This window comes from Megalops cyprinoides, chromosome 3 (assembly GCF_013368585.1).
Source record: "Megalops cyprinoides isolate fMegCyp1 chromosome 3, fMegCyp1.pri, whole genome shotgun sequence".
NCBI lineage: Eukaryota > Metazoa > Chordata > Actinopteri > Elopiformes > Megalopidae > Megalops > Megalops cyprinoides.
The window spans coordinates 52409871-52434530 of NC_050585.1; the positions used below are offsets into that span (position 1 = coordinate 52409871).

General features: G+C 44.3%; 3 protein-coding genes across 3 annotated transcripts; 1 reads left to right on the top strand and 2 right to left on the bottom strand.

The window, feature by feature from the left end:
• The first annotated feature begins 9108 nt into the window (after nt 1-9108).
• Nucleotides 9109-14043, top strand: epdl2 (ependymin-like 2). The gene is made up of 6 exons (XM_036524394.1): nt 9109-9288; nt 9663-9697; nt 10862-10996; nt 11897-12083; nt 12846-12933; nt 13359-14043. Exons 1-6 carry the CDS (start codon nt 9213-9215, stop codon nt 13498-13500), a joined length of 663 nt encoding a protein of 220 aa, XP_036380287.1. The 5' UTR covers nt 9109-9212; the 3' UTR covers nt 13501-14043.
• A 671-nt stretch (nt 14044-14714) lies between these two features.
• On the bottom strand, nt 14715-21137 carry otub1a (OTU deubiquitinase, ubiquitin aldehyde binding 1a). The gene is made up of 7 exons (XM_036523537.1): nt 21042-21137; nt 20059-20120; nt 19622-19720; nt 18744-18862; nt 16329-16413; nt 15750-15944; nt 14715-15640 (listed from the first exon to the last, which is right to left on the bottom strand). Exons 1-7 carry the CDS (start codon nt 21085-21087, stop codon nt 15443-15445), a joined length of 804 nt encoding a protein of 267 aa, XP_036379430.1. The 5' UTR covers nt 21088-21137; the 3' UTR covers nt 14715-15442.
• A 475-nt stretch (nt 21138-21612) lies between these two features.
• Nucleotides 21613-23616, bottom strand: LOC118774295 (cytochrome c oxidase subunit 8A, mitochondrial). The gene is made up of 2 exons (XM_036523538.1): nt 23421-23616; nt 21613-22194 (listed from the first exon to the last, which is right to left on the bottom strand). Exons 1-2 carry the CDS (start codon nt 23538-23540, stop codon nt 22099-22101), a joined length of 216 nt encoding a protein of 71 aa, XP_036379431.1. The 5' UTR covers nt 23541-23616; the 3' UTR covers nt 21613-22098.
• Nucleotides 23617-24660: the final 1044 nt, after the last annotated feature.

Consider the following 24660-nt stretch of genomic DNA (forward strand, 5'->3'; position numbering starts at 1 on the left):
ATAGCATGTGAAGCAGTTGCCTTCCAGTTATAAGTCACACTGCTAAGCCACGAATCGTTTGTCTGCCTCTTCATCAGCTTCACAGTATCAGTGCATACTGACAATCCCCTTGGTTTTCATGCACATCAATGTAAATCACATTCCCTGCCCACAAACTGTGTCCATCTGAAAACGGAGGAAGCCGAGGTCATTCTCAGAGCTTACATACCTCAAAGCAGCACTGCCTCTGAGTCAGGTTGGTCCAGACTCATTTCCAGGTGTCAGTGCAGAGGGCCCGGGTTTCTCCAGGTACGTTGACTGCTGTAGTCTGCAAACGTGCCATCTCCCACCTGCACGCATTTACACAGTGAACCCACAGCCCACCTGCAGTGGACTTTCTATACTGCAGTTCAAATGTACAGCTATTCTTATCTGCCAAACGCATTTGAGAGGAGGCACCTTCTCACAGCTGAACGAGTGAACGACAGCATGATGAGGCTCATTATCATCATCATCTTCATCATCGTCGTCATCATCATCAAACTGGTTTAATAAAACTTCAGATGCACCACATTCATTGTATGCATAGCTGAACTTTGTGAAGTATGAACATATGAGTTAGAATGTGGTTTGAGGGTAAATGGGCAATAAGATTAAAAAGGAGAAATTAATTATGAGTATATATTAATATTTTTGTATATACAGTATGTGTGTATAATACGCTGAAAAGCCGTGCTCTTCATTTTTCTCAGATGTTTACACACAGGGGTAAGGGCTTTCAACACGGAAATGTTTGGTTTGGAACGCACGGTTTCCAAACATAGGAAGCCATCACCACCATAACTAAAGTCAGAGGCTCTGGGGACCTTCTGATTTTGTCCCCATCTGAGATCACCTTGCCCACCTCCATACCTAACCCCAGCTCCACACTGTTCATCTTTGACTCTAATCCAGAATCAGGCACAGAGGGCTGGCCTGGACCACACCTGCTTCCCTGGAATAGCAGTGTCAAAAATCTCAGGGTCCGGATGCCAATCCGTTACCCTGGTTATTGTCCCGACTACCTCCGCTGCAGCCGTTGGTCCAAGCAGCTCATTAGCGCGTATAATGGATGTTGATAGATTTCCCTCAAATGAAAAGCACACCGTAGTTAGAGCGGCAGGCACATGTGCGGTCTTCAGCCGTAATCCATCATTTCGCTCAAAGCAAAAAAAAAAAAAAGTGGAAAACGGACTAAATTATTGTGGCTGATTGAGAAATTACGAGCAGAGGTCGGAGCAAAAGCCAGCGCACACGGCGGTCCTCTGAGCACACGCGCACGCATTGCGCAATCTGCGTCCAGCTGCGGTCCATCACCGGCCGCGCAGCTGCGCTCTGAAACTCCGCACCACGATCCCCGCAAGCGCCGCACCCGGAGGCGCGTTCGGCTGCACACACTTTCCCTCATTATCCGGTATACCTTACAGCTAATGCTGACCATACACTAGAGGACTTTGACAAGGCTCTGAAAAGACTTTTAAAAGACTAAAGTCTGACACCCTAACGTTACGAACTAAAACAGAGGCGAAGAGTTTGAGAAACTAGATATAGTAAGGATGCACCGACGGGAAATGATGTCATGAATGAGTTGTTTTGTATTTTCGTTAATGTTCTGCTTGATTTGATTGTCACACATTACATGTTAAATAAATGCAACATTAATAAATTAAAAATTCAATGGTAATCTACGGCAAGGTGACATCATAGCGAGCGAGGTGACGGTTGGTTGGGTAGCTATAAACTGCTAACGTTACTTTAACGGCAATACGCCGAATGTTATTTAAACCGTTCAGTCGACGTTTCCAAGGTCTGCACAGCTCGCAGCGAATTTTAGAGGAAGCCTGGAGTGTAAACGACACATGCTAGCGCGATCAGTGTTCCTTACGTTATTATCTCAATTATCCGTGGAAGCTTAATTGTGTTCAAGTTAAGTAAATGAATAACAGCTGCGCCTACGCAGAACTCAGCGCTTTCGCTACAACTCTGCCTACCTTTCAGGTGGAGCCGTGTGTATGGCGTGTACAACAAACACGGCGGGACAGCTTACACCAGAATCTTTCACGACTGGATAAGCCGTCCCTAATTTGCATGAATGAGTTTACTTTCTGGTTGTAATGATGTTCCGCAGTCTGCTCTAAATACAAGGCCTATTATAAGTACCTCACCTGAGGCCTTTGCACTCGGCCTGGTTTGCAGAGCAGCTTTTTTTTCTTTAAAATCACACACTTCGTTTCCTTCTTTTCCCGCAGACTGCACTGTCCCCTTCAGCAGCCCTGTGTGTGGAGTCAAACATCGAGCATGGGAGTTAGTCATCGAAAGCCGCATCCCTTCACAAGATAATACAATATATAGATAGGTAGTTATTTCTTATTCAGGATTGTGTGTGGGTGCTCACGACAAGGCAGGATGTCATAATATTGCGTTACAATAGGCCTACATTTGCTTAACAGATGCTCTTATTCAGAGTGACTTAGTCTACATATCTTAAAATACTTAAGTAATACTTAAAACTTACTTTCTACATTATTTATTTACCCTGCAACATTAACAGTCAGATTTTATCTGTCATTTAAGACAATATATCGTATACTGAGCTGAATCAATTCAGATTACATTCTCTTTGCAAAAAACCATTGTCAGTGATGAGAGGTAGCCTAAATAAACCACACAGTGGCATACGGTTAAACACTGACTTGTCCAACCAAATGACTTTTCTTGTCTCTAGGAAACTGTTTTGGTGCTCAATTGGGGATTCAAACCTATACACATTCTGTTCTAGGTTACAGTCCCCTCCACACTTCGACTGTGAGTGTTAAGGTGAAACTGAACGAAGACGGATCGCTCTGCCCCCAGCCGTTGTCTGCGGCTCTAACGGAGATTAACGGCGGTCTGGGTTCGATGTGCCTGCAGAGATTTATGCGGTTCGCACCGGGGCTCCGGCCTCTCCTCAGCAACCGTAAAGCTCTCAGCAGAGCTCACAGAGGGGCCGGGATTTCTGGACAGAAAAGAAACACGGAGGACGATCACAGTGCAAAGAACTCAGGGTGTGTTAGCAGTGTAATGATCTGATATATCTGTCTGCCTGTCCGCCGGGAGCAGGCGTCTTTTGCCTACTCAAGGAAGATAAACGTCTCTTACAGCAGGTTGTTGCTCGAGCTTCAGGATCACCCGGGGCTAAAGGCCAGCACTCTTTACTGTTATTTTATTGCGTTGCAGACACGTCTAAAGTTTGACATATTATCCGTTTTAAAGGAGGATATTTATTGAAGCATTTCAGATTGACTGCCTTCCTCAATGGGACAGCTTGGGGTTTGGGATTCAAACCTTCAGCGGTGTGATTAAAAGTCAAATTTGCCAACACACCACACCACTGCCAGTACATCTGGCACCAGAGTTAGTTTTATGCACTATTATTAGGAATGTTTTACATTGCAGGTTTGACATTGTTGGAGAGGCCTCTGGCGCCTGTAGGTATCTTTGGCTCACATTCTCTACAGAATATAAAAAAGGCAGCACTGATGGATTGAAGCTGAGATCGTAAAGAAACTGGAGCTGAAATGTAGCTGATGCAGAAACTATTGCTTAACTCCTCTGTTCCTGTAGTGACCCCTGTCCCTTAGGCCAGATACATATGGATTTCCCCGCCCGCCCTCCTGCCTTTCAGAGCAATGGGCCCACCTTCACCCACTCTCTCCTTGCCTCAGTCTGCTTTTAGCCGTCATATCCAATGCCTTCGCTATGGACACAGGGATGAAATAGCACATGTAGCTCATGACCACTAGATGGCAGCGTTTTATAGTTATTAATATAGAGTGCAAATGCTGACCTGTGCCTCTGCAGTTGTTTTCAAACAGCTGAGGGAAGAGGTGCTGTTGTTGTTAGGCCCTCCCAAGTTAGGAACATTTTCCACACTAAGCCATTTTTATCTGCTTTATATAACACAGTTCAGTTATGCAGTTGTTGAGCTGGGTGTTTTCTTTGTAGGACACGGAGAAAAGCACATACTTTTTCCAGACATTATCTTGTACTCATTTCGTGAGCCATAATGCCAGTTGAATTAAGTGACTGTCCACAAGTTCCAGAAAAACACCTGTACTTTTTTCTTGGGTTGCTGCTCATTGAGAATTGGAGATACACGCTTCATTTCAGTCACAAAACATGAGAAGATGACATTGAACACATTCCAGCTCTTTGTTTTCCTCTGATGTAGAGTGAATCTTTGTTTTAAATATGCTTAACTGTATGTACAATACTTTATCACACCTATCTGCAGACAGATAATCCTTGTCTTCAGCAAATACACTTCAACTTCCCTATTGAAAGTACCGTATTGTGATTACTCCTCCCCCAGATGAGAGTTTTTGTTCTCCAGGCTGCCAGAGGCTTTGGAATGAGACACATCTGTGGTTTCTGCTCTGTTATAATCATGTGACCTTCACATGCACTTAGACCTTTTCTCTAAATGATTGCTGTGAACTTTATGGTGGGGGGGTATTCTAACAAGACTATAATAATTCACTCTCTTATGTAACTGCTTTAATAAGAGCAATTGATTTCAAAAACCAATACTTTCCATAAAATGATGAATAAATATAACCTTTGAGAGGACTGTGTAAAAGAACCACAGCAGCGCCTGGTTAGCATGGATTATTTATATGCTTAATGTTACAAACGTTATCCCTGGCTCGAAATAAAATGATGATAAATGACGCTAAAGGGAACCTGGTCCCGAACCTGGGTGAGTTATGTGTGTGAGTGGAAGAAAAACAAGCTAACAAACCTCAAACCTGGCACGAGACAGGCTTCCTAATCCAAAACAGGCAGAGGTGAACTTTCACCATCTCCCCTCGGGCCAGCTCTGTCTCCGAGGCCCCGGCAGCCACCGGAGTCGCCACGGTGGGCTGCTTTATGCTCAGGTTAGTCTATTTTATTTAAAACGATGGGACAGAGGCGACAGTCCGATTCCTTGTGAGGTGCCTGCAACTGGGATCTGGGAGAAAAGGGGAAAGCAGGACCACACAGTTTGACACTTAACCAAGGCTAGAAGCCGAAAAAGCACAAACCCAATCCATTTCTGTGACTCCGAATGATAGCCAGGGATTCCCAGTGAAAATCAATGACACAGCCTAGTGCTATAGGTTCTTGTGGTCCCAAATAAATGATGTCTACTGGACTCACCACAAAAGAACGGTTTCCACACTCAACAAAACGAACTAAATTCATTTACATGGCACCGGTGTCTCCTTTCTTTGCAAGCTTGCCACCACGGGTTTTCTCTCTTGCCCTTCTGGTCAGCAGTTCATGTTTTTATGCTTACCTGGAAGGAGGGGCTGTCTCCAGCTGCCTGGTGACATCATCAGTATGTGCCAAATCAAAGAAACAAAACAGAAAAAAATGTGCGTGTGTGTGATTTGTCTGTGCCCCAACCCCGACATAAACAGGTACCCTCGTCAAAGCTGACCTACACAGCACACAAATTACGCATCGGACATTTATACTGCTGGATAAGTACTGGAGCAACTCAGGCAAAAGTACCTTGATCTGGGAGCTGAATCTGTAATCTCTGCATTACAGGACCAGCATCTGCACCACTGTGCTCTGCACTCCTGCACAGTCTCTTTGTAGTAAAAATACACAAAACTCCGACTAATGCTTGGGGCTCCAGAGCAACTAGAATACTTTTAGTACCAATAAATATACATTATGTAAGCTGTAAGTTCCTCTAATGTAAATGGACTATCTCTCTAAATTCACTGAAATCAAATCAAATATATATATTTTCCTTGACATGGTAGCTTTATAAGTCAGTGCTGAAATATCATACATCAGACAGGTACATGAAAATGCAATATAGTAGTGCTGGTTTCTGATGCTGATTTTCCATACTCATCCCACCAAGTCTCAAAATCTGGGGGAAAGAATTGATGGTAAGCAGTAAAACCAGTTTATAGACTGTATTTCGAGTGATTCGCCGACCAAAACTGTCTTTCTGGCTTGTCTAACACTGGTTAGACCTGTCTGGACCTGGAAAACGCAAATCGATGGATACGTGTGCGGTTTGCAACCCTGATCCAGAATCTCCCATTGCAAGCTGTTTTCACACTCGCAAACAGGGTGCAAGCGCAGTGATATTTTTGGGAATTGAGAGAGCGGGACCTCATGCAGGCAGGAGAAACAGGAACGAAGCATTATTCAGACATGAGATGAGATGTGTGCGCGCGGCAGAGGAATCAACAATTCAGTTGTTGTGGCAGTCGTGCGGTAAAATGGCTAAGGAGCTGGATTTGTGACCCAAAGGTCACAGAGTCAAATTCCCAGGAGAGGCACTGCAGCTGTAGGAGTGAGCAAGGTGCTTATGCTGCATTAATGCTACTCTAAACATCCAGCTGTGTAAATGGAGGGTATGTGAACTGTATGCGTTACCTTGGGTAAAGTCATTTGCCATGTAAGCTGTGCATGTGTGTTTTCTCCTGAAGATCAGGTTTCTGTTGCCTACCACTCCTGTTGAACTGCAAGCCAACAGCTACTTTGTTAGTTTGAACCATACATGACCCATAAAGAATCCTATATCATCTTCTATGTTTTAGGCTTGAGCCACATATAAAGCTTTTATATACCAAGCAATGTATCATTTTCTGTGTTTCACCTTATACGCCATATGTCCCCATCGCTACGTTTTAAGACTGAACCACATGTAAACCTTATGAACCATAATAATCTGTTACATCATGTTTTAATTTTGTGCCTGAGACCATTCCATCACTATATATAAACGTGTGTGTGTTTGTATGCGCTTGAGTGTATATATGTGCTTGTGTGTTTGTGTGTGTAAATGCAAGCATGAGTGTGTATGCGAGTGTGTGTGTGTGTGTGTGTGCGTGTGTGTGTGTGTGCATGTGTGTACACCTGTGTGCGTACATGTGTGTATGTGTACGTGCGAACATGAGTGTGTATGTGAGTGTGTGTGATATAAGACATAGTCAGCCACATCTGAAGATCACGATGCTGGATCATATGATAATATAAAAGCTGTCCTTTATTTGTGAAATAACAGAAGCTCCAACAACAATATAGATGAGGAGAAGTGAAAGTAGCTTCCCTACAGCACTTCTCTCTCTCTCATACACAACAGGGTGTGTGTGTGTGTGTGTGTGTGTGAGAGAGAGAGAGAGAGAGAGCCTTTGTCTGAGTGTATGTGTGTATGCGTGTGTGTGTGTGTATGTGTGCGTATGTGTGTGTGAGTACTGACTGTGTTCAGGGGTCAGAGTTGGACACACTCCTGAAAGCAACAGTATGCTCAAACTATTGATAAGGGATTTATTTATTATTATTTTTATTATTTTTTATTCCTTGCCCCTCTTCATGAACCATCAAGCTTTGCGGTTTTGCAAGGACGTCTTTTTGCCATATTATGTCCCCATTCGGCTGGGTATTTGACTGCACCAATTCAGGTCAAGTGCATTGCTCAACGGTACAACAGTACCGCCCCACACCCCGATCAATCTTCGATCGGTACAGACAGCAGTGAATGTTTAATTTGAGTTTGAGGAAGGCACTTCTATACCAAGCTTAACAACATTACAACCAGTATACTGCCTTGAGAATGACAGTGAGCCTTTTAAGTCCAAAGACCTCTCCTGTAAATGGGTTTTAAAAGTCAACATAAATCAGTCCCTCACACTGCAGTAACATGGAGACTGGATTACAGTTTGAATGGACTGTAAATAAGATAAGTGCCCTCTGGACAGAGACGGAGATAAGGGGGGAAATATCTGACACAGTGACGATGCATTTCACATTATGCATTTTCTGATAAATTTTCACATTAATATCAATGTTCTGACCTTGCACCTCCTTCAGACTACTCCCCCCTCACCACCATTCTACTGTCAGTCATGACTTTCAACAACAGGTCAACCCACGCAAAAACACACAAGCCTTTTTCACTGTCCATCGCTATGCAGCTCAACGTCAGACTGAATGGTGGGTGCGAGTTACTCAGAAACCCCCAGAGCCTTAAAGCCACGCACCTGTGCTGCTCTTTTGCTGTCCTGGTCAGGTAAGTGCTGTTCGGCGTCACATGACACACGGTCACAGAGGTGTTGCAACCGCATCATGTGACCCGGCTCCATTCCAGCTCCATCACATGTTTTAGGGCTGCTTCCTGGATGACATCACCAGTTGGTGTGTCTGTATGCCCGGAGTGCAAGGGCCCGCAGGAAATCTATTCATTTCTCCTTCTCATGCCCCTAAGAAGCATGATGGACAATTCTGAAAAACATTACTGTGAATTTAAATAATAAAAAATGACCTACAGTGGGGAGAAGTCTGACTCTGTGTATCACACACTGCAAAAAAAACAGCCATCCCTCTGGCTAAGGGAAACAAGCCAGAGAGGTGTAGCTAGCAGTGATAGCAATTATCTTTACAGTGCATGAGGAGAAGAACCTGTCACGTTATACAAATGGCTTATTCATACACATTTAGCTGCCATATATTCTCATTTACATGTACTCATGTATGTCAATAATATTACAATACTCATCTGTTGATTAATCAGTATAGTTGTACAAAATGTATTTGTCAATCTATTCATTCAGTTATTCATTTCCAAGTTTATTTTGTTTCCTTTTTTCTTAGTTTGGCAATATTTGTTTTCCAGTGCAGAGTTGGTAAGATTTTGACAACTCAACACTGGAAAACAAATCTCTGGATTGTGTTATTTGACAGCTGGATTTAAATTTTGTCTTAAAAACAAGCTTTTTGAAATGATACTGTGAGCCCAGGCTGTTTGCTATGATCCCTGTCTAATATGCCTAGGGTTGTATTTGTGTAGTGTTCCTTTAACACTTACAGAAATAGCTCCAAACATATTCCGTCCTTGACAACAGATCTAAGGTCAGCTTTCTCTCCCCCCAACCCTAACTCCAGCTATTCAGTGTTCAATTTTGATTCTGGTCCAGGATCAGCTGCCAAGGGGAGAAAGTGCCCACACCACAACAATGCAAGATGAGTTACCAGCCCTCCCTGAAGGCAATACGGAAAACCTGGATCAGATCTGAACTCCCCGAGGGAGTCACTGTTGCGCATGAGGAAGTAGCGCGTCTGAGCTCGTATATAAGGAAGGAGCAGAATCGCAGGTCAGCCAGAGGAGCATTACCGTCCTCACATCGCCCGCGTCCGTCTCTGACAACATGCAGCACCTGATACTGCTCTCACTCTGCCTGCTCCTGGCTGCCAGCGCCCAGGCACAAAAACCACACCCATGCAGTAAGAAAAAAACAGGGGGGGGAGAGAGAGAGAGAGAGAGAGAGAGAGGAGAGAGAGGAGAGAGAGAGAGAGAGAGAGAGAGAGAGAGAGAGAGAGAGAGAGAGAGAGAGAGAGGAGAGGGAGAGTTGTTTACCGATGTTAGCAGTGTCACACAGAATCAGGGTTCGACTTTTAAGATGCCGAACAGCAGTTATTACAATGGATGGTATATTTAACATGTAATTAGGTGTTATTTGTATTAAGCTTTGTTTCATCCCAGATATGTCATGCCGCTGACAGTACAGCAGGGGGTCGGTTGTGTTGCGTAGTAACTTTGCTGTTTTAAAACGGTCCTGATCACTAACTCACGGACACGCCTCTCCCCTCACGTGCAGAGTCTCCCCCCCTCATGGTTGGCCGCATCAGTGTGGTGAGTAGGCAGTCTGTTTTTCCCACAGCACCGTGACAGATGCTAACGCACCGATCGTAACGGATCCTTACTCGTGCGGCTGAATGCTCTCCCTGCAGAAGCACAGTGCAGACGCACAGTGATAAGGCGGCGACCCGAGAATCCCTCCCTTTCTCCCTCCCTCTCCTTCTCCCTTTATCTCTCTCTCTCTCTCTCTCTCTCTCTCTCTCTCCCTCTCGCTGTCTGTGTCTCTCAGCTTGTTTAATTGCCGGCAGTATTTTATGTAAATATTACCAAATCATAGTAGAATTGGTCCAGAAGCAGATATAAACATTAAATCCAGTGGAGCTACACATAAGCAAAACACTGTGGTTCTCTAAAAATCACTTTCACTATAAATTAGAGAACAAAGCTCTGAACTAAATTACACAAAAACTAAAACTGTAACAGCGGTCATTTTCTCTACTTGTTTTTTTTTTTTTTTTGAGTTCGCCTTCTATCCCTCTGAATACTGTTCGGTTCAATACAATATCCATTTTAAACATGAAACAGTCTGTAAATATTGCCAAAGTGCAGTGTACAAGCAGTGATTGTAAATATACATCTGGTGGATATGAGAGATAAGCAGAATTACTACAGTATTTAATAGTATAGTCTAATCTGATAATGAACTGTGTATAGGTAAATGTATTGAATTGATGACAATGTGTGTAACATACTGTATCTGCCTTTGGACTGAGACAGAATGGGATTTGCTCCGCTATGAGTTGGGCTGTTGGTGCTTCAGGACTAGCAGTGTTCATCTGTTTTAATTTGTCTGACTTTATCTTGCCATCTCTCTCAGTTCTGAAGAAAAATTACAAAACAAATAAAAATTGTGTCTCTTTACATTTTTCACATTTTAAAATAAAATGTTGCTCTGTCGTGTCTTATGTAAGTTGGCTCTGTGAGCACAGCACTCTTAAGGGTCAGACTGCATGGCATTCTGCTTTGTGCTTCTGTTTCTCTTTCATGATAGGTAATGTAGGTTTGCTTGTGCTGTGTTATAATTGGGTTTACTCTAACTGTATTACCTGCTGTTGTGGTGTACTGAGGCTGACGGGTGTTAGTAGCCATTACTGCTGTGAGCCTCAGGACTTAGGGAATGCCAGGGCCTAATTATGACGATCCCTCTCCCTCTCTCAGACCTACCCGAAGGAGGCCCTCTTTGCATATGAGCGTTTCACCTACGATGCTCTGGGACAGAGGGTTCGAGTCAGGGCAGAAGGGTTGTACCAGAACCGTTCGTTCCACGATGACCTGCTGATGCTTTTTCGGGAGGTAACACCTTCAACGTTTTCTTTTTGTGAATTTTTTTTAAACATCACCTCTCCTATGCTATTTTCCACTATACGTGTTCCTGTAAAAGTCTGTGTCAAAAGCGGTGTCACCTCATACAATGTTGCACTTTATGATGCATAATATGCCTTTTTGGATATTAGAAACGCCTTTGATGTTTTTTTCCTTACATGTGAGATTGGATCAATGTCACATCCATGTAGATCAGAATTCACACTCTCATGCTCTGTCTGGATTAAACAGACCTGACCTGGGCACACAGACACACGAGAACAGACAGACAGGCCCAATTAGACGCGTGATTTAAAACACAATGCACGGCAGCACATGGGCACCAGCAGCCCACAGGGTGATTGGACACAGATATCTGACTTCAGCCCAGCCTCTGCAGCACATTTTGCATTGAATCTTCTGTCTTCCCTGTGAAACGGAGGGGCCACATCTGAGTCTGAGTGAAAGTGTTTGCTGGTGAACTGCCCTGGCAGCTGCAGCACAAAGACCTCAGAAATGAAGACATGCTTGTTTCAGTCCCAAAAAACCATAGTTACATGACCTTGAACATCACAATTTTGCTAGTGTAAACACACATAGCGAAATCTTTACAACTTCCCCCTGGATAATGCTGTCTGCCAAGAAAACCCCGAACAATAATAATAATAAGAAGAATGATCATAGAATGAACAATGTCTGCTTTCACAGAAGAACACAAATCCTCAGAGGAGGCCTAGCCAACCAAGGCAAAACAGCATGACTGGTTCACCTACTGTGTCACCAACACGTTAGCTCCACCCACACACACCCTCACTTTCTGAACACTGAAAGGTTCAGGTCCTCTTTGAAAAGGTTAATGTTTCCTTTCGGTCTTCCCTCTGCGCCTCTCAGGAGGTCATGTACGAGATATCTTACCGAAACCATAGCTGCAAGAAGAGGGCTCTGAAGGCGCCCTTCCAGCCCATCCAGATCCCCCGCGATGCCGAGCTGCAGGCCCAGGTGATCGTGGGAAGCTCCTCCGGCCCGGGACAGGGGCTGCTGGTCAACAACTGGATCGGAGAGGTGCCGGAAACCGAAGGTGAGGAGAGGAAGGGTGGAAAAAGTAGGGCACAGGGGGAACGGTGGGAGGAAGTGGGCATATCGGCTGCTGGCTGTCCGGGTGTCACTGTTGGGCTCACTGTTTCCCCTGGCCTGCTCCCCCAGGCACTGTTCTCTGGTTTAGTCTCAGGGGAAGCACCTTGTGACATTACATGCAATTATACAGGAGGACTTTCTCTGAACAGATTACACTGCACATAGTGTCCAGTTATGTGGCTGGGTGTTTACCACAGAAGTTCAGGATTCTAATCTTGCTCAAGGGCATTGCTGCAATATACAGGAATTAAACCTACAACCTTCTGGTAGCAATGGGTGTCCATTTGGTCCATGTGGTGAAGGATTGATCAGGCATGTGGCTTTCTGAGTAGAGCAGCCATTGGCTGTGAGCTGATCATGAGAGGAGCTTAATAATATAATAATATAATATGTTTAATAATATAACAATATACCCTAAAATACATTTCATCATATACCAACATATGCTAATATAGTTGTAATAATATAATTAGATACACTAATACCTTTAACGGCATAACTATATATGCTATTCTACATTTAATAATGTAACAATAAAAGCTACACCTTTAATAAACTATACACTACTGTAGCGTTTCTTCCTAGTTACACCTGATTGGCTATGCTGTCTCTGCTGTCCACAGTCTGTTTAGCCAATAAAAAGTTGGGGGTCACGTGAGCCCTCGTGACCCCTGACCCCTGACTCTGCCTTCTGCTCCTCCCCCAGGAAAGTACTTCATGACGTTCACCGAGTTCGGCTGCCTCCCCATCACAAGCCTGTACTATACCGACAAGACGGGCTGGATTCTTACAAGGTGAACTGCTGTGTGTGTGTGTGTGTGTGTGTGTGCATGTGCCACTGCCGGAGATCACCTGAGAGACGGAGAGAGGGGCGTGTTCAGTCTAACCACCATGGCGCTTTGGTGTTTGAGCCAAAAATAAACAAATGTTATGGGGATTTTCTGTGAAAATGAATAAACAGTACAGAATAAGCATGGACAAGAAGAAACCCCCATAACACTCGCTCAAATTCAACATTCATTATAGAAAGGGCACCATAGCAGCTAGACGAGATACCCTCCCCAGGTCTGTGTGTTTGGGTGCAACAGTAGGCAAAGCACAGAAAATGCATTTTGGCATAAGAGGCTATTCTCAGTCCCACTGAGAGCAAGGAACAGTTGGATTTAAGGCCTGCTCTCTCTGGCAGATGGCTTCTAACTTCCTTTCTGTTCATTCCCAGCTTCTTTGACCTTGTGATCGGGATCGAGGATCCCCAGGAATTCTTCCCCCCCGAATTCTGTGCCACATCGGCTGCAGTGGAGGAAGGAGACGTGGTGACGGACTTCTTCCAGGCCCTTCTTCGGAGAGACGACGACCAATAGGAGAAACCGGCAATGCAAATCAACGTGCCTCAAAGCATTTTTTAAATTCCATTTTAATCCAACTTCACATTATTACCTACACTGAATGTGCACTGCCTTTTTAGGTTCACTTAAAAGGGAAAAAATGAAATTATTTTGTTATAATCTAGGAAAAAAGACAGATACTACTGGTTGTATTTTGTTTTCATGAAGTGAAATAGTGTACAAAAAGCATGTCTTAGAAGGGACTGGAGGTTCAGGCAGAATTTGAGACCAACAGTCCAAGTCCATGGTTTACACATGCATTCAGACACTGAATGACAAGGGAAATGCATCAGATAAATAATTTCTGTAAGTGTACAGTCTAGCTCGCCCTCTAGAGGGCGCTGTTGTAATGAAGTCTCATCATGATTCCGCCAAGAATACCACTTGCTACAGCTCTTAATGAATGTTTAAATTTCCAAGCCTGATCATACATATTCATGAATAACTACTGGATGCTTAAAATTATCTGTCTATGAATGTCTAGGATGGCGTACAGATGTGGATCTAAAAGATAAAGTACATTTTTACAATGAGCAGGTTCCACTTCTTTTTCAGTTGTACATATCCACACATGTGCAAATCCATACCCCAGTCAGAGAGCCAGGGTCATTTTATTCAGTTATTCATCATTATACCATACTGCAATTCCAGAGACATATGACATCAGTCTACCCTGGAGTGTTCTGTAGAAATGAACTCCCCATATTACAGTGGTTAGGCAGAAACTCAGGACAGCATGCATAGCTCATATTTCCCTGTGACACATCGCAGGCTGATACTGAGGCAGCTCAGGTTAAGTACTGTGTTTCTACCCCACACTGCCAGCACCCACCAGGGAGCCAAAGCTAAGGACCTCTGGCTCCTCAGGCAATGGGCCACCTTTAAAAGGCAAACCTATAGATAAAGGTACATGTGTGATAGGGGTCAGGACTCAAGCTCCTTTGAGGTGAAGACATTACATTATTGGCTTTTAGCAGATGCTCTTATCCAGAGCAACTTGTATCAATTACAGATTTTTACAATGTTATCCATTTATACAGCTGGATATTTAGAGGTAATTGTGGGTTAAGTACCTTGCCCAAGGATACAACAGTGCCCCAGTGGGGAATCAAACCCGCAACGTTTTGGTTACGAGTCCTGCTCCTTAACCACTATGCTACACTGCCGCCGACTAGCACAACCTAAAAAGAACAAGAGAAAAGCGAGGGAATTAAAGGACTGAAACAAGCTATGGAATTAAGGCTACAGACAGGTAGCAGTCAACATTATATCTGTATCCGAGGACGTAGATGCTACACTACACTACAGTCTACACTGTATTAGTAGTGAAGCAATGGGAGATCAACGAGTCAGCATTACAGCTGTACATGAGGGAGGAGTCACACCAATTTCTTCAGCTAAAGCTGAGCAAAGCTGTGTGCACTTTCCTGACTGGTTCAGGGTTAACCACTTCCCTGTCGCATTGATTCTGCACGCGAAAAATGAACAAAGCAACCATTTCCTGTGAAAGCAGTATCAGATGGAGAACGTGAAAGTGTGTGTGGGGGGGGGGGTTCCATGTTAAAAACAGCACGTACGGAAACAGACACTACCGAAGCACTCGAAGGAGCAATCCCTTTAATAAAAGACATGAAACATAGTGTAACAAAGGAAAAAAAAAGAAATAAATCAACAAAATGCAATTCAATACCATTTACAACCACAAAGGCAAAAAAAACAAACCTGTACATGGCTTATCGCCTGAGTCACTGCTATTCTCAAACATGGTGGTGTTATTTCAGTTCTGCAATGTGAAGGCAGGGGCGCCCAGTGGCCGTTTTTTTAAATAAAACCATTGCCTCCGAGCGCGGATGGAGGCATCACTGCGGCCGCTGTGTGGAGTTGCGTTGCAGTGGCCGCGGAGGCCGGCCAGGAGGCGCTATTTGTAGAGGATGTCATAGTGGCCCGGTCTGTAGAGCAGGAAGATGCGGGGCTCGCTTCCCTCCGGAAAGACGTGGTTGTTGACTGCGACCCCCTCACCCCTGTCCATATACTCCACCAGAATGGAGACGTTGAGGGCCTTGGCCAGGGCGATGATGTGGATGTGGTCGCTTTCTTTCGACATGGGCTCCACCTCCTGGCATGGGGAGAGGGAGTGAAGCTTTCAGTCACACTCATCGGTCAAACAGCAGACAGAGGTGACGCTAATGACCCGGGGTGCTCCGCCCCCCCACACCCCCCCTCACCTGCTGGCAGAACTCCTTGACGGTGCGCCCTCCCTCGATGAAGTGCTGGAAGAAGGCGTGCTCCCGCTGCAGGTAGCCGGAGGTGAGCAGCCGCAGGTACACCACCACGTAGTCCGACACGCTCTGGTCGTTAAAGGAGCCGAGCAGGTCCCCCAGAGAGGACTGCTTCTCACACAGCTCGATCAGGTCCATGAACTGCGGTACAGGGAGAGAGGGTGAGGGAGACAAGGAAGAAGGGAGTGAAGAGAGAGAAGAGGAGGAAGAGAAAAAGGGGTTGAGAAGAAGCATGAGGAGACAGTGAGAGCTGAGGGGAGGCAGCAAGAGGCAGGCAAGAGCGTGTCAGAGACACAGTAAAAGGAAGAGAGGTGGAGAAAGAGGGAGGCAGGGAGAGGGAGGCAGGTACAGAGAGAGAGATGGGTAAAGAAAAGAAGGTAGAAAGAGACAGAGAGAAAGAGAGAGAGAAAGCGACAGAGAGCAGGGGGTGAGGGAACTCGGTCCCGTCAGATCTGAGGTGTAGCGCTTTCTGCAGCACCAGCGCACACCGCAGGTTCACTGCAGGGCTGTCTGCTGCACACTCACCGTGTTGTGAAAGTCTTCGATGGTGAACTCAGTGAAGCCCTGGCTCACCAGATCAAGTTTGCTCTTGGCTGCCACCGCTTTAAACCTACATAACCACAGTACAAATGCCAAACAATCAGCACGTGTAGCCAATCCCAGTGTCCATATAGCAAAAGCATTTACTCCTGAGACGTTCAAAGACTTTCATGAACATGAACTGTTCATACACTGAACTCCAAAACTCCAGCATTTGTACAGTGACTTTTTTTTTTGGCTCTGTACTCCAACACTTTTGGTTTGCCATGATATAATGACATAATTAACATGCAGACAGTCTGCTTTAACTAGGGTATTTTTATCCATATCGGACAGAATGTTTTGAACGTTTTGTATGTAGTCTCCTCATTTTAGGGTACACGTATTTAGACTCTTGGTCTCACAAATGTATTTTATTAGATGTGTTTGTTTACACCGTTAGTACATGAACAAGACAGCTCGCCATGTCTAGTCTTGATTGTAGGCCTTGCATTTGCCTTTAGAGTCTGTTGCTGGCAACTGACAACATAAGAACCAAAGTGTCAATGCAAGTACAGCTGGCCATCATGAGGCTGAAAAATCTGCTCAATAACAGACACAGCCAAAACGTTAGGCATGCCAAAACCAACTGTTAGTTACAACATTAAAAGGGAGAATGCACTGATGCATGGCAAATGAGGTGGTAGACCAGGGAAGACCACTAGAGTGAATCTCTGAGGGAAGACCCTCAGTTGTGAAGAAAATCCCCCTAACAACAGCCAAACAATTCGGGATGTAGGCGTAGAGGTGCCAAAGAGCTCCATACACAGAAAACTACAGCAGCAGAACCTGAGAGGGTACACTACAAAATACAAAACAATAATAAGCCTCAAGAACAGAATGGCCAGCTTACGGTTTGCTAAAATGTGCCTGTTAAGAGCCTGTGGAGTTCTGGAACAAAGCCTTATGGACAGATGAGACCAAGCATTAACCTGCACCAGAGCGATGGAAAGAGGAAAGTATGGAGAAAAAAGGAACTACCCAAGATCCAAAGCATATAGCTGCTGTATAGCTGTCACTGGAACTGGCCCACTTGCCTTCACTGACGATGTCACCACCGACAGCAGCAGCAGGAAGACTCCTGAAGTGTACAGAAACATCTTGTCCTCTCAGATACGCCTTTAAGCAACAGACAGCACTTTGTCATGCAGCAGAACATTGACTCAAAACATACTGCCAGGGCAACCAAAGCTTTTCAGAACCAGAAAGTGGAAAATGTTTGATTAACCAAGTCAATCGCCTCATCTCAATGTGCCTGACCGGGCATTTCACATGCTGAAGACCTGAATAAAGGGGAGTCCCCTGGCAGAGCATCACCAGGAGAGATACTCAGCCTCTGGTGATTTCTGTGGGTCAGCCTTCAGGTAGTCATTGCATGCAAAAGACAGGAGACCAAGTACTAAACATGAAAACTTTACTGTCCATAATATTAATATGTCTACGTACTTGTGGTACCCTAAAATAGGGGGACTATGGACAAAATGTGCTGTCATTTCTACACGGTTCATTCAGTTTGGATAAAAAATACCCTCAAATTAAACCTGACAACCTGCACTTTTAACTCCACAGTCACTGTGTCATTCCAAAGCTCTGCAGTAAAGAGCCACAACAACCAAAAAAACGTACCACTGTACAAATACTTTTGGAGTCCACTGTATATGATCTTCCGTATGCAGAAAATAGCAAACCATTCTAACATACTGGTGCTGAGTCAGAACTCAGTGCTCATGTGCCCATTTCAAGCACATGGCCAGGACAGGACATGAGCACATCACATGGTCAGACAGCCTACCTGCAATTATTAATTACCCACCCAGCACAGAAGCAACAGGTGCCAGTTTTTTCAAAGCAGGACTCTGGTCAGAAACCAAACCACACGTTTCATGCGTTACATATGTGGAACATTACAACGATGACTGAGAACATTGTTTCTATGACACACGTAGCCCAGAGCTGCTAGTCCAGCGACTGCTCAGAAAGGAAGTACACAGGAAGTACAGCCCAAATGGGCACAGCAAACAAGGTAGCAAGCTTTGTTATTGATTAGCAATATCATTAGACTGACATGGGATTTAGTATGCAATAGCATCCAGCTGATTTAGCAAGAAAGATGGATGCATTTTGCCTGGTGTAGAAGAAAAGCACAAGTACTTTTTTTTCCTTCTTCAATGGGGCAATTGTCATGACTTTTCAAGGACAACAAGACATCATCTCCCACTAATTTTATCCTGAAGACAATCCTTTCAAGGACCATGGGAACTCTGAGTTAAATGATGGCAGAATATGGTCACCCCACGCAGCTGTATAAAGGACTGTGGGAACGGCAGCCTGCGTGACCGCTCTGCGGCAGGAGCACGTCACCTCTGCAGCTCCTTGCTGTCATCCAACAACGACTCCAAATGCGAAAACCCGAAGGCTCTGTAGAAGCAGTTCCCATCCGGCCTCGTCTTCCGGATGCAAGAATACCTTCTGTGCAAGTCCTGTGGGGGGGCAGAGGAGCTTGTGTGCGAATCATCTCAAACCTTTAACCCCAATCTTCCCATTCCACTCTCTAATCATTTAGCCATCATACTGTGCAATGAAGCCAGGATTTCACTGTTGTGCTAAAAACTTTTATATATGGAAGCTAACTTTTTCCACTAACTAAACAAACCACTTCTAGTAAGCCAGCTAGCTCAGACCATAGCTGTGTTTTTCAATGACATTAACTGTTCAAAATGCACTTTGTCATACACCTGTCAGTCTTCCTGCGCTTTTACTGTAGCTGTTACGAGTTTCAACAAGTTGTACCTTTTTATTAGCATTTTTATTATAGCGTTTTTCTCTCTATTTGCAATCACAGACACGTATCCGATTTGCAGGGAACTAAATAAATGTTAGTTACTTAATTTTTATACAACCTCTCATTCCCAATGTGTCCACGTATTTCATTACTAAAAACAGCAAAATAACTGAATAGGTGAGGTACCATGTGTTTGACATGAGGGCACCGCTCAGACCAGACCATCTCAGGCTGTGTCTCTGCTTCAGGTGGTGCTGTTTTTACACTTCGCTGTTGCACTTGGTGTGCTTTAGCTGAAGACACAGGTGTCACAGCAAACAGAGGACCCAAACGAGGCCACAGTTACACAGCGAGGGAGTAGATACAACACTATAGCGTGGCCCCGTTGCCCTAAGCTCTGAGGCTGAAGCTTCTTTAAACATGTTGCTCATTTTGCAAGCGTGTGTTGGGTTCTGACCTTTATCTTCTGCTGGTATACAGTGTCATCCTGGGCATACTCTGACTTCAGTACTGACAGGTCCTGTCTGTCTGACACCAAAGGGTTGCAGACGGCTATCTGCACACAAACACACAAGACAAAGAAAAATGGGCATGGAAAAAAGCATCTTAAACCCTTAATCAACATTTTGTACCAAATACACTACACACCCACAGCTGTATTCTAACTGCACAGCCTTCCTGAGCACGCTCACAAAATACTAAAACAAAACACCATCGACATAAACGTCCCAACTCAGTGTGTACATACTCGCAGAAACCAAACTCGGCGAGTTGGACATGCTTCCAGTCGCCAGGCAAAGCAAAAACACTAGGCAGAACCAAACCCATTTGTTGCTGCTCCTGTGACTGACATGCAGATAATTGCGGGCCTGGGGGTCATTGCTATTAACTTACCTCCTGCTGGATCCTGTCCTGCTGCGCCATTATGGCCTCGTCGTAAGCGAGGCAGTTCACCCCTAAAAGGGGGGGTGGGGGGGGGCGTGGATGGGACACATCGGTTAAACTTACCATAGCAAGAAAAGAGTACGTTACAATCATTTAAAGTAACAAAACATACAGGTTAGCTAGATGGATGTGCAGGCCAACTTCGCCATGTTTTCTTCCGTTATAAAGTTGTGTTAAAGGATTATATTACATACACTGGTCTATTTTTTTCTGTTTTCATCTATGAAACTCAACGTTAGGTAGCCTATTTAACATCTAAAGTAGCAAGCTAGTTAGCTACCTCTATGGCGAACAGTTGGGGGCTAGGTAGCAATAAAGTCAGTCTGACATTCGTTAAATACCCATCCTGTTGTGTCTGCATGATTGACTGTGGACATTTCACTGATTAGGACCACACTTATCGATCTACTACAAGTGCTAACGTAGCCAAACAAACTAGCAAGCTACAGTTTGCTAATTAGTGGCTAAATTGCGTGCTAACAAGGCCGAGCCTTCGTTTTTTTAACTGTCAAAATTCTATCAACGTTAACGTCAATTATTCCAACGGTCAGGGGTTCTGCTGGACCACTCTGAACAATAAAACATAGTCAAACCTATTTAACAAATGAGATGAATGGGACATCCACTTCCAAATTCGAGCTAGCTAATGAAATATGCTGAGTGTGTCGAACTGTGTCCGCCGGCTTGGATGTTAATAGGTCGCCAGGTCGCTAGCCGGTTCCCCTCGTTTGATTTGGTCATTCAGTCACAGACTGGTAAGCGAACGTTAGCAGCTAGCCCGCTAACGTTATCGTACTTCATATCTAGCCGCCTCGCTGTCACCGAACCAGCCTAGGCTTGCAAAAGTCTTGGTGAGGTTTCACAAGATACCCAACCGGGCCGGGTGACTCCGGGTTCCAAACTGTCTTTAATATTGATTATTTTTCGCTCACCCTCCATATCCTTCTGTGCTGGTTCCTGCCGTTGCTCCTCCGCCATCTTCCTGTCTTCCCGCCCCCCTCAGCTCCGCTTCCGCTGGCGCATTTCGGCGCTTCCGGTGTTATGGTACATTTTGTTACACCGGGTGACACATGGTGTTTTCTCCTTTCCACGCAACATTACATGATTGGAACTCTTTTTGTACCGTCTACAACTGAAACACTGTTTCGACATATTCACACGTTCAACCTTAGGTATTTCAACGTCTGAAATAATCGGAAATCCGTAACAGACACAGAAAAAGAGCAGCACACTGAGCAGTGTTTTGAACTGTATGACGCCACTTAACTAGTTCTAATTCTGCATACTGTCTCTGATAAATACAATTTTACAGATCTTACAACCGCCCTTTTTGTTAACATGCTAGTGCTAGGCACCTGAAGACAGAAGAAATTTAGTACACCTCGGCTTTTTAACTTAATAGCTTCAAATTTTGGTGAACTACAAGTAGTTCGCTCAATTGCACTGCAACACTGCATGTATCAGAAAAGTATCTTGCTAAATTGAAAAAACTGGATTCATAAATTGTACCCACTTGTAATCAGATGTCTTTTTATTGATCACAGCAAACCTAATTTAAAATTCCCTCCAACAAAGTTATCAGCTAACAATAAACATATTTTAAAAATGGAAGAGTGTAGTGTCCGTGTCATTCACCTATACTGTTTATAAGACATCACAATTGGAATGAACCTTGTCAACATGATGACACAAAAAGTTTACAGGTTTAAATAAGTATTTATTGTAACAATGGGAACAAGAAGTCCACCAGATATGAGGTTACTGTTCAGCCATTTGAACATCCGGAAGTGATGCTCAAAGACTGGAGTGTGTGCGGTAAACAGCTTGATAGGGAGGTAGGAGGGGAGAGTAACAATTGTTTCACAGCGATTAAGCAAGCAGAGGGTGGTTACAGGGGGTGCTGGTCCACAGGATGGGAATGAGAGTTGTACATGATGTGCGGTAGGTCCAGTCTGTGTGAGGCTGGGGTTCAAGTCAAACTCTGTCGTCTCAGTCTTTCTTCTTGTAGGATTCTAGGTTGGCCAGGACCCAACCAGCAGGGCCCAGGATAGCCAAAGCAAACATCCCCAGGCCAATCCCGGTCTCCTACGCAGACAGGGAAACACACATGTATCAACAGCTCAGTAGCATAGCATGGGCTGTGTCATAAATTTAGCCGAGTTACTACAAGCCTGTGGTGTCCACTGTAGCACTGTGCATGGTCTAGTCGTGCTTACAACACCTAATATCTCTTGATTAATTAAGGTCTTTCTCATTTAATTTGAACGGAGCTCTTGGTTGAAAAAGAACGGCCAATGAATTTGATGATGGATGACAGTATTCTTTAAAACCCTAAACAGATGGCTCTACAGGACCAGTTTATACCATTTTTATAAATTCGTTGATTTTGAGAGAACAGTATGCTTGTAACGCTACCATCTGATTAAGGGTACAGAAAACAAATAAGTTTATATCTAGTTGCACATAATATTCTTATCATTTAGCAGATGTTTTTATCCAAAGCGGTTACAATTTCATATCATCCATTTACACAGCTGGATATTTACGGAGGCAAATCTGGGCTGGGTATCTTGCCTGAGGATACAACAGTGGTACCCCACTGGGGAATCGAACCAGCAACCCTTCCGTTAAAAGACCTGCTCCTTACCACTACATTACGCCTCCTCCCCACAAAGAATGTTTAAGACCTCTGAGCAATACATCTAAACACGTATGACCTTTTATTACACCGACACAGTATTTTTCATGGGTTTCAATGAACTTTAAACTCAATGACGCAAGAATCGGAGAAAAGTAACGCTTGCCACTGTTCGGCTAGCTAGCGAACATCAACAATATTTCCGTTAGCTAATGTTAGTTATCTATTCAATTTTCACAACTTTAGCCAACTACGATTGATAGAAAGCTTGGTCAACCAAAACGTAATTAGGTAGATGAATAGTTACAATATATCACAGCCCACTGAAACATACTAGCAAGCAAGTTATAAGACAATGTTGTGCTGTAGCAGATTAGCTAGCTAACGACCTCCATTACGAAACCGTATGACCTTTGTAAAATATGAGCATAAACCGTGCACATAGTGAAAATATTTTACTTAATCCTACATTTCGAGCTATGAAAAACACTGTATGTTAACGATCTGACTAGCCATCCAAATTATATTTATGATCTTGCAGGCACTAATGTGTGGATGGTAACGTGATTGACTTCCTAGGCCTTAAGCCGCAACCGGGAGTAATGCTTTCCGATCGCAAGATCGCTAACACCACCGGGTTCTCCAAAATCCCAAGCAAGATAACGCTACTTACGACTGGACCGAGCGGGTCCTTCGGGGGTCTTGTGAAGAGACTGGCTCTCTGGGTGACAGCCGGTCCCCGTGGGACCAGAGCCGATCGGGCTGTCGCGATTCCGCGCAGGACACCAGACATCTCGGTTTGCCGTGTAAAATGAATATCCTTGGTGGCCGCGTTTGATAATCACTGAAAGAACGTTGGGTAATTCGCTCAGCGGGTACGCTGTTGTTATTCTCATCGATCAAAGATACATCTTCACATAATTGGTTCAAACCACCCTTCGGATAAAATTTAGCCAATAATAAAAAAGTGCGCCTTGGAACGATGAGAAAAGCAACTTGCTCGATGTCGCTCCGGAAATACGTCACTTCACTGTTTCATTGCCATGTTTGGCATGGGGGTGCGTCCACTGAGCAGGGTTCCACCTAACGCCGGTGTGTGTGGAACCCATGTAAATCATTTATTTCTCTCTCTCTGCTAAAAATACACCCTCAACTGTGAATTCCTGTGGGCACTCCTCCATGCAACCAGAAACCGATGACCGTCCTATGTCAAGCAAAGCAAACTCGCAGTAGTTTAGGTAGTTTGTAGCATGTAAGCTTTTTAGGAGCTACTGGCACGAAATGAATTTACTATTAAGTGTAATAACCATGACAAAGAGTAATTCTTTATCTTCAGACCACACTGAGGCTGAATCTGTTTCTACATTCTGTGGGAACTGTGAACTGTTAGGCAGGTCAGTGTAGACGTGACTAAGCTGTCTGTTGGGAGACAGTGGTTGTACACTTCGTACACTTGAGTACTTATTCCGAGTTGCGCAAGTAAATATCAACCGCTAAAAATAAATATGTAAGCTATGCAAGTCGCTTTGCAAAAGGGTAGCTAATATGTAAATAAAAATATTACTTAAAATCGTAATAGCTGTGAGCCCCCATATCCGGTTGCTCAGAGGGAAACGCACCATGCGAAACTTCTGACTATTGTCAAAAGGTTTCTTGAAGAGCAGGCAGAGAGAACAGAATCTGTTTCTGGAATCTGCATGGCTGGAGTGAACTTAATGCTTGCATCAAATTCTACACAGCTAGACTTCACAGGCTGTCTATCCAGGCTGTGAAGGGCATAGCTCTTACTGTATCTATCTTCAGTCCATCATGAAACAGTATGTACATCATCAGCCAGCCCTGATCACTCTCTCATCTGAATTATCTGTGATTCATTTATGGAATGAACTGTTAGAACTGTATGATTGAATCAG